General features: G+C 43.7%; 1 protein-coding gene across 6 annotated transcripts in view; it reads left to right on the top strand.

The window, feature by feature from the left end:
• Positions 1–12601, top strand: part of LOC107035228 (ankyrin repeat domain-containing protein 26-like) — a 51465-nt gene extending 38864 nt beyond the window's left edge. For 5 of the 6 annotated variants that reach the window (XM_072973992.1, XM_072973993.1, XM_072973991.1 and 2 more), the window contains 5 exons: positions 5127–5492; positions 6048–6238; positions 7829–8039; positions 11118–11163; positions 12323–12601. In XM_072973992.1, coding sequence (XP_072830093.1) covers positions 5127–5492; positions 6048–6238; positions 7829–8021 — 750 coding nt within the window. In that variant the 3' untranslated portion in view covers positions 8022–8039; positions 11118–11163; positions 12323–12601. The remainder of the gene's footprint in view (positions 1–5126; positions 5493–6047; positions 6239–7828; positions 8040–11117; positions 11164–12322) is intronic. The other variant, XM_072973994.1, reaches the window with a different exon arrangement.
• The last annotated feature ends 5760 nt before the right edge of the window (positions 12602–18361 follow it).

Raw genomic sequence — 18361 nt, 5'->3', positions numbered from 1 at the left:
TTCCATTTCTTTGGAGAATAGACTTAAGAATGGAAATGCTGTCATATGGGTCATATGGTAACTCTGTTTTACCTTTTGAGGACCTGCCATACTGTTCTCCAGAGTGGCTGCACCATCTAACATTTTTATCCAAAGTGTATAATTCTCCCAATTTCTGTGCATTCCTGTCACCACTGGTCATCAGCTCTCCTGGTAGGTGTGAACTGGCATCTCATTGTGGCTTTGATTTGCATTTTTCTGATGACTAAGAATGTTGGGGACCTTTTCATGTGCTTATCTATTTGTGTATCTTCTTTGAAGACCTGTCTGTTTAGGTTTTTGCCCATTTTCAAATTGGGTTGTCTTTTTATGATTGAATTGTCAGAGTCTTTTTTGTATCCTGGGTGCAAGCCTTTGATCAGATGTAGGATTTTCAAGTATTTCCTCCTGTTCAGGAGCTTGCCTTCTTACCTTCTTGATGGTGTCTTTTGAAGAGTAGAAGTTTTTAATATTGATGAAGTTCAGTTAATCTATTTCTGTCTTCTACTGTCCTAAGAAACAAGTGCCAGATCCAGTCATGAAGACACACACCTGTGTTTTCTTATAAGAATTTTGTAGTTTTAGCTCTTTCATCTTGAGTTAATTTTTATATATTGTATGAGGTAGAGGTCGAATTTTGTTCTTTTGCATGTGGATATCCAGTTGTCCCTGTACCATTTGTTAAAAAGACTATTATTGTCTCATTCAGTTATTTGACACTCGTATTGAAAATCAATTGACCGTAAATGTGAGGGTTTCTTTTAGATTCTCAGTGGTGATGCATTGATCCATGTCTGTCCCATGCCAATACCAATTCAGATGTTATGAGAACTCTTTCAGAGTCTTCTTGCATATTACCAGTTGTTGTACATAATAATAAAAAGTCAGTGTCGCGGAATGTCTGTAACTCCACTTCTGTGGAGATCTGCTGCGTCCTGAAGGGGCCTGTGGCCAGCTTATGCCTTGCTGACTCTGTGACATGACAGAAAGTAGGCTTGCAAAGGTAAAGTCCATTCCTTCCCCCCATTCAGACCTTTAGTTTCTCACCCAGTGCCTCCCACTTCACTCCAGTTTCCATCAAATCATGGTCACGGGATCTGCTGACTCAGTCTGCAATACACTTCATTATGTTACATTCATTATAATTCATAGACACATACATAGATTTCACTACCTAGAGGCAAAAGATTAAGCCTGGAAAAGATTAATTCAACCTTCCTCTTTGGAAGCCTCTCTAATCCATCATCTTGCGGTGCACGATGAAGTCCTCTTTCGGCTTGGTTCTTGTGTGTAACACTGGTGCCGATCTTGTTCTTGGTGTAGATCCTGCACTCTCAGCTCCCTGTGTCTACCTCCTTTTACTTAAAAGGAGAGATGCCTGGCTGTATTCTATAGCTTAATGCATAATTAATGAAACAAATATTTCGTCCCATCCAAGGAAAATTTTCCAGGAGTACAGCTGTTAAAGATTAGGTAATATTCAATCAGTTTATCAGAAACAGATAACAGATTAGTAATTTGAATTTCAAAAGTTCAAAGCCAATCTGTGTGATATGGAGAAGCATTGTGCTACAGCATGAAGCTGAGACAGTCTTACCTTCCCTTACCAACAAGCTTTTAAGTAAGGTAAAGGAAAAATTGTATTTAAATACTGCCAAAGGACACTACATTTATGGTTCCATAATATTTTATTTTCTCTCTGAGGAAAGGAAAATGAAGAGTGGGTGCTAGATTAGTAAGTTCTCAAAGCTGCCTGTCTCTTAGAAGTTCAGTTCGTTGAAATGAGGTGAAAAGGTTGACTTTGGTACCTATTTCTTGTTGTTTTTCAATTATGAGACTTCAAATCCTATGTCTCCTTGCTTACCAGTCTTCCTTATCCTCAAAGTTGAGGGGAAACTGTGAAATACATGCCTGTTTGTAAGAAGCTGGAATTGGAGGGAACTCTAAAGTACCTTCCTTCTCACTAGTTCTGAGGTCTTTCAGTTATCTGCTGCTTCTCATCAGCACTTTGTCATTAATAAGTTAATCTCAACGTTTGTTACATTCCAGTTTATAGGAGACCAATTTCTACTCTATTGAAGTTACATTTCTTACTATCTTTTTTCATCCACTCTTCTGTTTATCTGTTTTTGCCTAACAAACTCCCCAAAGTTCAGTGGCTTAAATAAGCATTTATTTTGTTCACAACCTACACTTAGGAAAAGTGTGGCCAAGACAGCTGGCCTCTATTCCTCTCAGCTTCAGGTGGGGCAGCTCGAAGGCAGGGGGCTGGAATCACGTGAAGCTTCATCCATTGATGTCTGATGGTTGATGGCGGCGGTGGGCTGTGGCTTAGGTGGGGCAGGCAGGTGGACCACCTCCCCTGGAACACGGGAGCTGTCTCTGTGGCCCGAGCTTGCCCGCCTGAGACTGGGTTCCAGGGTTAAGAGCGAGGCAGAAGCTGAAGTGCCTTTTTAAACCGAGCCCTGCAGCTCACTCGGTGCCACTTTCACCATTTTCTGTTCATTAGGAGCAGGGCACTTAAGGTTGGCCCATATTGTACCTTTTTTATGGAATTAATTTTGAAAATTTATGGAGACATTCAAAAACCAGCATAATCTACTCACTAGCCACAATGTTTTCTTACTGCTTCCATACGAGAAGACGACTTATCCCCACTCAGGCGTGAGCAGGTCTCGGTCGCTGTGGTGTTAGGCTCAGGCTCCAGCCCAGGGTCTTTCCCATCTTCACCAGGTCCAGGTGGGGCTGAGGCTTCTGGGCGTGGTTTCTGGAGTACAGCCCTTGGGTACACTCCTCTCAGTGCTGAGGCTTGAGGATAAGGAGACACGGGTTATTTGCCACCACACACCCGACATTCTGCTGAACTGCTGAGGACTCCCTCACTCACAGATGGAAGATGGGAGGCACGCTGGCCAGTAGCAGTTCTGCAGTGCAGCCTGATGCTGCCGGCTCTTTGATTAGGACTTAGTCCTAACCCTGGGAGGGGTTCTCCTTCGCTGCCCTCTCTGAGCTCTTTGTTCTGTCCCTTTCATGAGCAGTGACCTGTGTTTGCAGCTGAGCAGTTCTCTCAAGCCAGCTTCCTCCTTGTAGACCTTCTAAGAAAAACCCAAAGGCCTCCTCCCATTTTGCACTGTCTTGTCTCTTTCAGTCCAAGCTAGTAAGCAGTAGTTTTGCTACCACAGTTCTCTTTAAAACTTCGAGTTTCCTGTGAATTTTATTGGGGTTCCTGCCATTGGAAAAGCTACTCTCACATCTTTTTGAGATAAACTCTGCACCTTGGGCTTCCTGTGAAGCTGTTGGGAGACCACGCCTTTGAAATTCTTATGCTTTTAAGATCTTTAAAGGAATTTGAGGCAGCACGTTAGACCTTTCCAAGGTCTTAACAGTCTTGGCTTCATCTTTAGACTGTTTTCCTTGGCTGCACCCTAGGTTTGATCTTCGCCCGGAAGCCATTTCTCTGCTTATCCATTATGTGACCATTGGGCATGTGGAGATGCTTTAAATGGGATACAGATATTTGAACCCAGTGAGTCCTGGTTCCTTTCTATTTAATAATCTTTTTGTTTGTTTTGGCTTATCTCGCTTGTCAATTTTACTTTCAGCTGTTCGGTAGCTATAGTCCCGTTTCCTCCAGTTTCAGGGTCATCATTTTCTTCCCTGGCCTACAATCCTCCACTCTCAGCCCTTCAAGGGCCCTCAGGCTTCCACTAACAGTCTCGTGGACACTTTGGGTTTTCACTCTTACTCTTCTCTGCATCTGTTCAGGTTTCACCTACCTGCAGGTGCAAAGGCATCCCCACATTTTGGGTTCTTTTTTAATGACTGTGCCCCATTTTTAACATCAATAGCTGTGCCAGTTATTTATTGCTAATAATTTATTTAATTAACTGCCTCAAAACCTTGTGACTCAAAACAGCATTTGCTTGGTTCCAAAATCTGTGTTTAGACAAGGTTCAGTGGAGCCAGCTCATTTCTTCTCCACTTGGCATCAAGAGGGCACTAAAATAATCTAAAGGCTTGTTCATGCACATGTCTGGAAGTTGGAGCTGGCTTTGGTTAAGGACATTCCCTGGGGTCATCAGCTGGGACAGCTGTGTGTACACTCAGTAGGTTGCCTGGGCTTCACAACGTGGTGGTTGGGTTCTAAGGGTGAGCATCCCTATGGAGTGAAAGTCAGAGGCCATTTTGCCTTGGAAATCACACAGCAGTGCCCCCACGTTCTGTCCCCTAGAAACCAGTTGACTGAGGCCAGTACATACTTCAGGGGAGGGAATTTCGCAGGGAAGTGTCAAGGAATTTGTAGAGATGTTTTACAACCACCACCTCCGCCTGCCTTGTCTCACCAAACAATGCGTCTATCTGAAGGAAAGCAGTTCTTCCCAAGCCAGTGTCACTGAAATTCCAGCAAGTTTTTTTGTTTGTTTTTGTTGAGTATGTTCTCTTGTTTTGTGGAGAGCCACAAAGGATTACAAGAATGAAAGCTTTTTTGTTTGTTTGTTTAGAAGAACGTATGGGTCATCTTACTAAACCACTACACTAGGAGATGGATTTCTCCTTAACTCTGTGAATCATTCATTGCTCCTTGGAATGCAATTCAAACTAGCATAAAATATTTGTAGTTCGGAGAAATGCTTATGGCATTAGAATCCGTATTTGTAAGATGTATTAATTGCAGTCTTTTTTTCAAAGTCTTGTTTTGGGAGGCATTTATTAATTCAGCCCTTAAGTAATTCAATATGATCTCCCTAAAACTTTAAAAATCATGAAGAGTTAAGACTTGGGGAAGGAAGGTGTAAGAGACTTTCTACTAAGAGGTGCCTTATAGTCATTTTCTGTATGAAAGACATGAAACAATTACAGAAAAAGAGTGTAAAATGAAGTACAAATGTATAACAAAGATGATGACAGTAAACAGTGTATTTTTGTGACTCTTGGTGGTTTGAACTTTTTTTCTTGATTTTCTGAGTAATTTGAGTTTCTCCATTGCACAAGGTAGATATACCATTTTATTGTAACTGAATTTATTTCAACCTTTGATGCTGGGTTAGAGTTAGGCTGTTCTCAGTCTGCTAACCTCATTACCAAACAATTTTACCTTTTTCATGCAGAATGCTGATCTTCCAGCAAAAGAGGAATCTACATCTTCAGTACTTCTCCATCTGAGTGCAGAAACCCAGCTTCTTCTAAAGGAGATGTTATCTGTGAAAGAGATGCAAAAGAAATGTGAAGCACTAGAGGAGGAGAAGAAGAAGTTGGAGGAAGAAGCATTAAACCTCAGACATCACCTCGAAGTGAATACAGTGGGACACAGTCAAGTGGAGCAGGACAAACGGGAGACTGAAGAACAAACAAGACGGGATGTAGTAAAAACACTGAAAAAATTCAGGCGAGCTGTGCAGTACAGACGGGAAACTGAAAAGAAAGGAAGACATGATGTAGTAGAAAAACTGAAAGAAATCAGCCAGTTTTTACAGGTGAGACACTGATCTGTAACGTGCTCTAACTCACTTCGCTGAGAATTACAGTTCGGATTTGTACACCCATATAGCAGTTTGTTTTGTAGATTTCTGGAAGGAAGGCCGCATTTGTTACTCCCTTTAAATAATTCAGTTTCCATCATCACTATCACTAAATTGATCTTTCAGAACAATTCTCACTAGAGAATCATTTTTAAGACCAATTGGTGTAAATCAAGACTACTAGGAGGAAAAGAATATATTGTGATGTAAATGCTGTGCCACACTCTGGGATTACTCTTAGGTTGTATTCAATTTTTAAAATTTTAAGTTGATCCTATTATTCTTCAAAGTATCACATTACATGAGTACTAATATAAGAGTGATTCAACTTTAATTTTGTAATTCAGATTTAACTCACTTGATATTGATGATAAGTAGTTTAACATTCAGCTTTTTTCTCACACTTAAAATTGCTCTCTGAGTCATTGACTGAAAGTAAAGGGTACAAACAGACTGCAATTACTCAGGTTATAATTATTTTTAAAATTGTATCCTTTTAATGTGCTTTAGGCACAAGCAGCACTTCAAGAAAACGTGTTAAGAGAGTGTAAACGTGCTTCAGCCAGTCAAACGGAACAGAGAGTTAAAGATCTGGAACCTGAACTAAAAAGTGATTCTAATGAAAACAGATTGGAAAAGTACAAGCAACTGTACCTGGAAGAGCTAGAAAATAGAAAGTCTTTAGCAAGTCAGCTAACCTCGTAAGTCAAAATGTAGAATTATAGAAAATAATTTAGGTCGTAATATTGCCTCTAAGGCATCATTTTTATTGAGCCAGGTTCATGAAGTGAGTATCAAGTGAGACCTAACTAGATAGTGTAATTTTGGGGAATGATGTTAGCAAATGAACTCACCTTTAAAATGTCAGTCCAGGGCAGTTTGCATCTCCCTGCCTTTTGTTGCTTTTACATGACTTTTTTTTTTATATTTGCATATATTTAACCTGAGCTAGTCTTTAAACTAGGGGTTTTGCAAACTTTGTAATTTAGACAGCCATATTATCACAAAATTTCCAGCTGGAATTCCCATAAATAGGAATGTTAATGAGTTTAAAATTAACTGTGTTTTGGAAGAGCGCAACGTAAACCCAAGGGGCCCCATGCTGGTGTTTGGTGAATTTACTTTCTTGATTGTGATATTTGGTGTCACCGCTCGTGGGCACCCTGAGACGAAGTACTGTACCCTTCTAAGTTTGTCTCCGCTACGTAAAGGCATGCTTGGGGAATAGGGGGAAATTCATATGGGGTGAAGGGCAGCATAGTGGTTCACAAAGTGCTAAGAAGAATATGGTGGCCTGCCCGAGGGGGTGTGTGGAAGACAGAAAGGGCGGGTCCCACCTCCGGTGCCTGAGTAGCAGTGTTACAAGCTACAGGTCTCCCTGCTATCCAAAAGTAGAGCGTTCCTATGAAAGTTGTCGGTGTAAAGCATAGGCAGTTGCCTTAGGACACATCTTGCTGGTGGATGCATGAAATAAATATGCATAAAGCACAGGCGCTCACAGACACAGCCCAAAGCCGTGGCGGCGTGATGCCGGGACACTGAGTGTGGTTCTGGGGAAGGAGCTCAGTGGGGCCCCTCTCGCTGCTCAGGGTGCTCGTTGCCCCTCTGATGGCTCGGGCTAAAACAAACAACCAGCGCTATTCTGGCTTTTTGCTTTTTTCCCATAAAAGTGAAAATCCGCTTGAGATTTTGTTTGGTTATGGAAAGCAGGTGCTGATGTAGGCCTCTGGTAAAAGCGAAGTAACCAAGTGAGCTTTGGGAAATTGGGGGACACTTGAAATTGCCCCTGGCGCTGTCGTAGTTCTTTCCCACCATCGACTCTGCCGCGTGGTGCCCCCCAGAGGTGGTGGCTCTAAACTGTTGCCCAGTGCCGCATGCTTGATTTCTCCCAGGTAATGAGTGAAATGTGTGTATAAGGGGGGTGAAAGCAAATGCTTGACAATGGCTTTGAGGGATGGTTTAGTTTTTATTTCTAAACTGGTTTACTGAGGATGAGTATGTCTAGATGCAGCCAGTGCAGAAGGCAGTGGGGGTCCTCTGGGGGGGCGTCTCCATCTCTGACTCTCCCCACTTTGAGGTACTTGTTAGTTAAGGGCCCCCCCAGGGACATACGTCCTTCTTTAGAACAGTTTTAAACTGTAATTGTTTACAGTAGGTCTTCGCTGACATATTTTTGGTGTTAAAACGCAGTTTAATGGGACAATCTGTTTACCATTATAGCAACTTTAAAAATACACATCACTTACGAAGAAAATGAAATGAATGAAATCTGTGTTTTGCGATCCTCGCAGGGCTAATGAGAGGCTGGCCGAGGTGAGCTCTAAGCTTCAGCTGGAGAGACAGCACAAGAGCTCTTTCCCCGGCTTCGCTCCTACAAGGCCTGTTGGCGGACCGCTTTCTGCTGCTGGTACTAGCGCGGAGGCCAAAACGAGTCTTACTCGAAGAAGGTGCTTCAGGACTGTTCCAGACCCTTCAACTAACTAGAGCGATCCCTTGTTCCGGGTTAGTTATAGTACCTTTTTTTCCTTGGGTTTCAGATTTCTGATATAATTCTTGTTTTTAATTTGATGAAATTCTGAGTTTATTCGACTTATGCACACTAAGTAAAAGCCATAATTAATTGTGCTAATAAAGAAAGGAGACAAATTTTATAATTTTTTAAAGTCCCTAGACTTACAATTTTCAAGAGATACCTGTCATTAACTTTATTCAATAAATGCAACTAAACTGACAAATTTTAAATTCCTTAAAAAGCTCTATTTTAAGTTCTATTTTAGAAATTAAGTATTAGTGCCAAATAACTAGAGATCCACTTTCCAATGTTTGGCTTAGTTTCTGATTTCGGTTTGGCATCAGTTGATACTAATTTTCAAGTTTTGCTGCACCCCAGTTTTTCTACCCCTAAGCATAAGTAAATGATTGGCATTGAGCTACTTAACCACATGCGGATGTTTTCTATTTAACAGAATCCAAGATAAATTCTTTTTGTGAATTCAATAAACTTGTAACACTAAAAACATTAAGTTCCGTTTTTAAGTTTAAAATTTTTATCATTTTCTTCTGTAAGAGTACATCCTTAATTGCTATTTTACTTACAGCATTGTTATTTTAATTGTTATAAAATGTCTTACTGAACAGCTGTAGAACATTTCTAAATATGTAGTCAAGTAAAGCAAATACTTAAATTTTTAAAATGAAGTTCACTTATGTCTCTGTCTTGCCCTCACCTGCAGGAATACCGAGGTGGCAACGATAGGGAGTCTTTAAATTACAACCAGTTTTCATTGTGTATCATTGTTAAAATAGCCATTTAAAGTGGTGCGCGTTGGTTTATGGTTTGATGGTGTTTTCATGATCTTGCTACAGAGAAGGGTAGCACGGGCCCTTGTTAAGTGAGGTTTCTTTTAAAAATAGGCTTCCAAGGCAGGGCACATCCACTCTGAATTTTAATTCTAATCAAACTATCACAGTAGTTAAGCTCACCTCATAAGGCAGAGGCAGAGTTCAGTAACCTTGTTTCTGCTATCAGCTCTCTGCCCTGTGGACTCCCTCCTGGCCTCATTTCATTTTGTCTGAATGGACAAATGAGGAAGCGTGTTATCTTTTGAAAGACAATCACTCAACTTCTTCCAGTTCTTTTTCTTTCATTCACTTTTTTCTCTGTACTTAATTTTTTAGCTCCTTGATTAACGAATACTTTCTCATTTCTTTTCTCTGCAGCAAAATATATGCATTTAAGTTACAAACTGACAAGTGTCATTTCCTTCATACATTAACCTATTTACAACAGGATAATGAATCAAAGCAGTTAAATGACTTGATTTTATTACTTTTCTGGAATTGTACTTATTTTTATAACATTTAAAATAAGAATGGTACCAAATTTTAACTGAAGTATCAATAATCTGAAAACATATTCACTTTGGAAATTAACGTGTGTGTATACGTGTGTGGCAAGTGTGTTTTTATCAAATTGATCTCAGAAAGAGAGGGCAGCATTATCTTTCAGCCTGTGACCTCAGTTTTGACCTCAATCCTGCAGTGTCCCCAGTGGGACCTTCCATTTCTATGGGACATAGTCTGCAAACTGCCAGTTAGGAGAGAATCCTAATTAAAAATCATTAGAATTAAAACTTGCTGATACATTGTCTTCCTGTGTATAATTTTCTCACCTTTCTGTGTTTTTGTTAAACGGAAAAGTTTAAGTAAACTGCAGGTGCCTTCTCCTTATTAATGTTGGACTTCAGACCACTTCCACCATCTGGACATGGGGGTCCTCACCTAGAAATAAACATAAAGGTCCCAGAAGTACCTATTTAGGAAAATAGCTTTGCAGAGGAAAAGATAGTAATCTTACATTCAGCTCATGTGAAATTGTGATCTACATTTTGCATAGTGTTTATTAACGGTTACATGAATTTATTGCAGTAAAGTCTCCTCCCTTCATCTGTTAGGCGTTTTTCACTTCACAGGACCCACCTGGCACTGTTGTCACGTTGTTGATGGCAGAAGGCCTCTGTAGAATGCTCTTGTCAGACAGTGTTACAGAAAACAGGCTGTGAAAATACTGGCAAATGGTAGCCCCAAATTTTGTCTTTGCACCTAACATTTACAAAGGCCTTGGCTCTCATGTCGCTGTTATCACCACGGTGTCTATTATGTCTGGTGTACTAGTTTAGACCCTGTTTAATGAGCGGGTGACTTTTATAAGAAAGACTTTTAAAAGAACACTCTAGATGGGGACATTTGTAGTTTGAAATGTCCCCACACATTTCATAATTAAATATGTAACTAAGTCAAGTTTCAAAAAGTTGGCCCTAATTTCTAGAATGGAAACAAAGTTACATTTAAAGAATTACTTATTGTTTTCCTTGTTTCTAACTCTGGGAAGTTGTGAATTAGAAATCAACATTTGAAACTGGCGCTAGCCTCTCCTTTTCTTTTCTTCAAGCAGATTTTCTGATATAAATATTTTAGTCATATACAGAGAGCAAAATACATTTGCTTAACTTGTTTGCCAGTAGAATTTTCACTTGACATTATAACAGAACCCTGTTCTTCATTTTATGCATCTACGATTCTGTGCTAAAAACATGAGGAAGAACAGACCTTAAAATTTTAGTTTTCTGAAAGTGCAGGAATGGAAAGCTCATTTTAAGGAAAAATCCATTAACGTTAAAAAAAAAACAACTTTTATAAAGGGCAGTTTTTCTGAGAACTGCAGAGTAATGCATTCAGTGTAGAACATGACTTGAATTGTTTAAACTCTTTGTGCTGATAAGATCGGGCATCGCCCTCTGAGATTATGTGCATCCGACAGGGCAGGGTTTCCTGTGCTTTCCATCAGGGGAATCTAAATAGCCTTACATACATATGTTCTCTATTATCTAAAATCAAAGTAAGTAGGAATTTATTTTATTTTATTCCTGTGATTATTTTTTCTATTTAAGCAATCCCAAAGTTAGGTCAAGTCTCTAAAAGTATTTATTTAAAGGCCACACTTCATAAGCTAGCTGTCATTCCTATGACAGTGTTTCTTGTTTAACTTACACATTAAAAATAATATTTGACTTATTTCAGATGCTGAAGAAGTTGGAGAATAATACAGATAGAGAATTAAAAGAAGGTATGTTGCCAACATTTCTGAATTAAATTTAGGCATTGATTTCCGAAATACACTGTAAACAGTAAATGGCACTTCTTTCTATTGTTTGAATAACAGATACTATGTTAAATTTTTTTCTTACACATATCTAATGAAAAATGTGAAAGCATAATTTCATTCATAGTGATGTGTACTTATTCCTCATTTATTCATCATGAGCCATAGCTTTTAAAAAAAAAAATCTCAGGAAGTCTGTGTTCTCTATTTCTGGCTGTGCCCTTCCTCTTCTGCTGTCCCTGTGGGCCTATCATCTGCACACGGACCTGTTCTCAGAAAGCATGGAGGTTATCAGCTTCTCGAGTTTGGTAGTGACTGAGGCCAAAAACCCAGACTCAAGCAATCACAGTTCATTTACCTGTCCCCTGGTGGATGACAATTAATTTCCTGTCATTCACTTTGTCAGGGGTTAACCTTTTGCCCTCAGGAAAAATTCCAAATTCCTTAGCTTGGAAGAAAAACACCCCCATCGATTTGGCTCTTGCCAAAGTCTTCAGCCGTCTCTCTTTACTCCCCTGCTCTGCCCCTTTGCTCCAGCGACTGGTCAGACTGCGTCCAGCTCCGCGGGTGCCCTTCCTGCCCCTGCTCTTTGTGTTTGCTTCTTGCCTCTCCCTCCCACACTTTGTCCTCCTCCTTCAGGTATCTGCTTACACATCACGGCCACCAAAGAGGGGACAGTATTGACACAAAGCTGGACGTCCCTTCTGAGTGTTCCAACTGTGCCCTCTTTTATACCTGTCATGGCATTTATGTCTCTGTACCGAAATTGCCTGTTCATCTATTTTTCCAGTTTACGGTACATGATTTTTCAGGGTGGACTCTGTCATCTTCATCTTGTGATTCCAGTGCTTGTCACAGTGCCTTAGTACATGGTTGCTGAGTAAATGAAGAATGAGAAAACCAGGGGCTCTGATCCTTAGCCACAAGAGCAGTTAATTCAATGTGCAGCCCTGGGCAAAGTCTAGAGTAGTAATCTTGTATTTTGTGTTGTAATCGTATGTAGGTATTTTTCATTCTTGTTAAAACTTAGAAGAGTCTCAGCTTTTCTTAAAAAATAAACTGACATTTAGTTACCAATGAAGTATTTTAAGTAAAGAATCTAATTCTTTCATTTTCTTTCCAGCTACTACTGAACTTGAATCTAAGTCCTACAGACTCTCTCGTAGCCTTGATGGACGAGTCAAGTCTAAGTCCAGATCTGGTTTCGAAAGCACGTGAAAAATATGTGGAGATTTTGAAGAGTAAATATATGATTTGCAAGATAAATTGTAAACATTTACCTGCTGGGCTGTTTGCCTAACCTTTTATTTACTTCCCGTTATGTAAGATACTGACACTGTTTATTAAGGGAAAATACTCTTGCATTCTATGTGCCTGATTAAAATTGATGTAGTATTTTAAACCACGTTTCTCTGCATCTCATTGACTTTTAAGCAGATTTTGGGAATAAAACCCAGCACTTTGGAGTATTACATACTCAAACTGAGCCCAGATGCTAGCTGTTTTAACAGCACCCAGCCACCCACCAAACTTGTCATTGATATTGAGCCATGTTGATTGATAGCTTTTTTGAATTTTTCAGCGTTAATCACTGTCTATAGACCTAAAGATTTGGACAGACAGCGTTTGGATCTGCTGTGGCTGTTTCAGTGTTCTGATGGATCACAAAAATCGTTACAGTGCCATCAAGCTTTCTATATGTTACCTTAAACACTGATTCACAGATGTTTCCTCATGGAGAAACGAAATCTGCCTCAGGCTTTGCATTTTCTCTATTTATTTACTTTTTGGAAACAGTCTTAAAATTAGAGACAAGTTCCGAGCACCAGACTCAAACGGACATTGTCACAAACCTGCCATCTCTCCCATACATTCTCCTGTGGCGTTCTCTATTTCCCCTAAATGTCACTTGTTCTACCATAAGTGCCCTTTCTCTCCCCTCTCACCAAGAAGTCATTTGTTTTTCAGAAAATGCCTTTCTCCTTTTCCTGTCACTTATTAAATTGCATATAAGCCCCCACTTCTAGCCACCCCTTCAAATCCCGTTGCTTTGTGAACTCCTGCATGTATTCATACGTAATTTTTTCCTCACAGTAATCTGCTTTAGTCAATTTAATTTGCAGGTTCCCAATCACTGAATGTAAGATGGTAAAGGAAATGCTCTCCTTCTCAACAATTTCCAGGAGCTAAATTTTTAATAACTCCTACTTAGATCCTTTATTCCCTTTTCTGTCTTTTCAGTGTGCTTACTTGGCAAAACTCCCAGCTGCACAACAGACTATCACTCTTCCCCCTTATATCCCCCCAGGCATCTAAGTGTTGCTGAAGAAAGTCACGCACTGCCCAGCGATCCTGCTACTTTTAGTTAACTTGCACCTTCTTCCTTCTCAGTGATGATTTCAGATTTCCCTCTGTAAACATCTTCCTCTGTTTCTTCCCTCTCATGTGAACCAGACAGTCTTACTTCTGACGACAAACTTCCTGAGACATTTGCCTGCTTCCCCACCAGCAGTCTGTCCCCACTCACTCTGGTGTGTCTTCCCTTCCTCCATCCCCACGCAGCGAGTCACTGATGACTCCCACGTCTAAACCAAAGTGACACCTTTCCAGCCCTTGTCTAACTGAACTTCTCATTCCTCTGGGCATTCCATGTAACTGACCTCTGTACTGACCGCTGCCTGCAGCTTCCTCCTTAGTCTTTAGCTGAAGAGGATGTTGAAGGTGAGGGCTGCAGCCTTCTTGGTGAGTTCACTCAGTTTACCCTGGCTCCCATCGGTATACACAGGAAATATATGTTATTCAATTTTTATTTTTCTCCTGTTAGTCGGCCTCATGCCAGGTTAATTCTTAGACCAGCCAGATGAGCCTAGAAGAGTGGAGGACTGCTCCCCGCCCCCACCCCAACTCAAGCCTGAGCACAGGTAGCTGTGCTCATTCTCAGCTGGCGTGGGCGCTGTCACGCCTGCAGGGAAGAGATCGATGGCAAACGCCGCTCTTTCTCCAGCACTAGCCAGTGAGCTGAAGCTCACCTGAACGTCCTCCAGGCTGAGCTGGGGTCACCGCTCCCGGCAGCAGAAGACTGCCTTTGTGAAAGAAAAACAAAAATGGAGTCTGCATTGCTCGAGAGGGCTCACGAAGGAGGTGTGACTTATGCACATCTCAGCCCACAGAGAATCCGGCCCCGTGAGCATTTATTGCCCTAATGAAGTCATCCGGAACGCCTGCCAGAAACTTCAGCTACTGACCAAGCCCCCACCCTGAAATAAGCTGTGATTCCTTACGGACACAGGTTTCCTGACTGGCACGTCAGTGTCAGTCACAATTCTCATCAGGCAACTTTTGACAGCCTCTTCGTTTTTTGTCTTTTTAAGCCCCTGACTCCCGTCCTTGAAAACACTCAGTTTTACCCAAATCTGTCTCCCAAGTCGCAATTTATTTCTTCCAGTTTATTGAGAGATAATTGACATGCAGCACTGTATTATAAGTTTAAGGCATATAGCACCAATTTCATACCGCCCTTGGCTGAGACCCCCCAGCTAACACAGGTGAGGCAGAGCAGCGCACAGGCCAGGGGCAGGGGCTCAGGGCGGGAATGGCAGAAAATCTGAACTTGCAGAGGCGGGCCCAGGGTCAAGCTGGCTGAAGCCAGGAGCCCTGCCCCCGACCAGGTCTTGTGGGGTCTGGCAGGTAGGGGAGGGGGTCTCGGGAAGCTCTGTGCGCCAAAGTTGGGTTTACCACCCTGACTCTCCCTTTAGCCTTCTCTGTGCCATTGATTTTTCCACACGTCAATTGGCCCATCTGTAAAATGGAAACTATATGTGAGGGACTCCACTGAGACCTGCGTCCCGTTGCTGCCGACGACCACCGTGGGGCCTGGGCGAGCCTCCGCTCCCCTTTGGGGCTCCACTTCACCAGCCATAAGATGAGGGGTTTGGACGGGGCAGGCTTTAGGGATTCTCTCTTCACGGTGGGATTCAGGTAAGCCTCAACTTGAGCCCAGGAAATGTGGGTTCTGTGACCTTGGCCAAGGCCCTACACCTTTCTGAGCTGCCTCGGTTTCCTCACCTGCAAAATGGGGACCACACAGGTCCCTACTTCAGAGGATGGGCGTGCAGCTCTGAAACAATCCACATGGAAGACTGATCCCACAGGAGCTGCCCGAGGACCCCCGGCTCCTGTTAGCAGAGGGAGTCAGTGCAGAGCTCAGGAGTCAGGCAGCCTGCGCTGGGATTCAGAACCCACCTGGTGAGGACATCCCTGGAATTCAGTGGCTGTTCTCACTGGGCCTCAGTTTCTTCAGCTATAGAGTGAGGATGATAACGTTTCCAAACGGTTGATTTCAGACTATGAGGATGCAAGAACCACGTGACATGCCTGTCATGGTGCCTGGCCCACAGCAGGCACCCAGTACCTGCCAGAGGTGAGGTTGAAGTTGCGGGTGATGAGAAAGCAATTCCAGGCAGATGCAGCAAAGCCCCTTTGTCCCCCGGCTCTCCACACGGACATTCCCTCCTGCTGTGGGTCCCTCAGCTTTCTGGCTCTGATGTGTTCATCTCAGCCACAAGGTTCAGGATCTTGTAGGGGCTACAGGCCCCTCAGTCCTGGGAGCCCCTAAATCTTGTGGTTATTTGACCCCATGTGCCAAGCCCCAGCAATGTTGTTCGCCACAGGCAATTGCTTGGATCTTGGCCAAAATTGGGGGGATGAACTGAGGATCCCTCTGACCACCCTTCTCAGTCCCTGTGATCCTTAGGGCCAAGGGACGCAGAGCACTCGGGGAGGAGGCCGGATTTGGTGCTGGAATAGGAAAGCTTGGATCTGCTGCACACTGGCGGAGTGCCTCCAGGGGCCTCAGCATCCTCACCTCTGAAGTGAGATGCTGCCCTCTGGCTTGAATGGTCAGGGAGTTTTGGGAAAGGGCCCGGCTCACAGTAGGTGCTTCAGTTATGTCGGCATTCTCCACTCCCCTAGAGGGGGAGAAAGGGGAGTCAGCTCACGTCCAGAGCTCTGCCCTGGTGAGTGTGCCCGGTGGCACTGGGGCTGTTGGGGAGGACCAGCTGCCAGTCTGAGGTAGGATTGAAGGAACATCACGGTGTATGAGGAGCTGAAACTCTGCCTTCAGAGCCGCTCACGTGGGTCAGAATCCCTGCAGGGTAGCTGAGCAACGATACTGAAAATCTAGGAACAAAAGCTGCCCCGTTGCCCCCTTCACTTTGCAGGCAGAGCACGTGCTGCTCAGTTATCCTGGTCATCACAGTTCAGATTGTCCCTGTCACAGATCACCAGCAGGAGGGCTCCACACCCACCAGGCCCCCAGACCCACTTCAGCTGCCAATGGCAAAGCAGAGCTGGTGGTGGGGTCCCTGACCAACCAGCACCCCTCCCCAGTGTCCCCCAGCCAGCCTCTGAACTCCATCTGTCCATCTTCACCCCACCCTCTAAGGATAGGTCTGCTCCTGCTCAAGAAATGGAAATGGCTCCCTAGTGCCCACGCCATCAAGTCTAACTACGCAGCTGTCTTTCATGTGTGTCCGTGTAATGTCTGCAGCCAGCATCCTCTTTCCCTAGGCAACTTCCTGACTGTAAGAACCATTCCTCCCTCCAGGCCTTGTTCCTTGCTGTCCCCACACCTGGAATGTCGTCCTTCTGGCATCGCTCTGGAGCCCAGCTCAAGCGGACTTCAAGTGAGCCCTTGCTCAAAAAACCCATCCTGACCTTATTCTCTGAGCTCCCAGGGCACCAAGTGCCACCACAGTCCAGCCCAAAGCTCTTAGTTTCATCCTTGGTACGTTTCCCTTTTCACCTACATCAGGGGCTTAACATACTACTGCCCAAGGGCCACAGTTGGCTCAGCCACTGCCTGTTTTTCTGATTGGAGTTTTAGTGGAACACTGTCACATCCCTTTGTTTCTGTGTTGCCTGCAGCTCTCTCATCCCACAGTGGCAGAACCAAGTACCTGCAGTGGAGACAGTATGGCTCCAAAGCCTCAAATATTTACTAGCTTGCACTTGCAGAAAATGTTTGCTGACCCCCAGTCTAGACTGAAAATCCAGAAGGACTTTTCCCTTCAAAGGAAGGTTTGGCACCTGTGTGCTTGAAAATTCTTGGTGATGATTTTTCTCTCAGTGGAAGACCCCCAGCCATGCCTGGTTCCTCTTTGCCCCCCCTCCAGACTTCGGCATCAGCTGGGAGGCAGGGGGACACCTGAGGGGCCTCATCCATCTTAACCCAGCCTAGAGCAGCTCCAAATTCCACCCCTCTTCCTGGGCCCAGCCACAGATCCCCTACCTTGTCCACAAAGCCCCTGTCCTGCCTGACTTCACAGTTCAGGTCGCAGTCCAGGGCTGTGTCTGCAAGGGGAGGGCAGAGGGTAAGTCACGACAGGGTTCCCAGGAGCCCAGCACAGGCCCATGGCCTCCACCTTCTAACCTGTCTCAGGTCCCATCTGAGGCCAGGTAGACAAGTCATTTCGAAGAAGGCACTGCCCAGAGGTGAGAGCATCTGGAGCCCCCCACCCTGGGCTAGGGGCGCGGGGGCCTTGGGGAGGAAGAAGGGTCAGAGCAAAGGTCAACTGCTGCCCCCTCCAGGAAGCATTCCCTGAACTCTCCTGCATTCCTACAGTCCTCACTGGGATGTGCCCTGTACAGAGCCCGGGTCACCCTGGGCTCCCTTGGTCTGTGTGAAGCTGTTTCATCTCCTTGGGATGGAGCAGTGAGCCTGGACTCTGGTGTCAGACAGTCGTGGATGTGAATTTGGGCTGGCACCTGCTGGCTGTGTGGCTTCTCTGAGCCTCAGCTTCTTCCCAATTCCCAGCCCCCTTCCCACCTTCTCAATCTTTCTCCCTAGAAATGTGGGGAGATTTTACACCACCAGTGAGACACTGAAGGGAGAGAGAAGACACCCAGCCCCCAGTATAGAGAGAATTTGAAATGATTTTTAATAAACACCCGATCACCATGCAACAGGGCATGAATCTCACAGACACAACACAGGGCAATGGACATGTGTGATAAGGTTCCATCCACAGAGAATTCAAATATAGGCTAAAATAGACTGTATTATTTGGGTGTGACCACAAGTTAATGGTTACCTCTGCGGGAGGGAGGGGCTTATGGTCAGAGAGGAGCTTGGGGGCAGGGTGTGCTTTGGGGTGCTTGTCAC

The sequence above is a fragment of the Vicugna pacos genome, chromosome 13 (assembly GCF_048564905.1).
Source record: "Vicugna pacos chromosome 13, VicPac4, whole genome shotgun sequence".
NCBI lineage: Eukaryota > Metazoa > Chordata > Mammalia > Artiodactyla > Camelidae > Vicugna > Vicugna pacos.
Note: the sequence above shows the minus strand (reverse complement) of the source record. Positions and strands in the feature narration are given on the sequence as shown.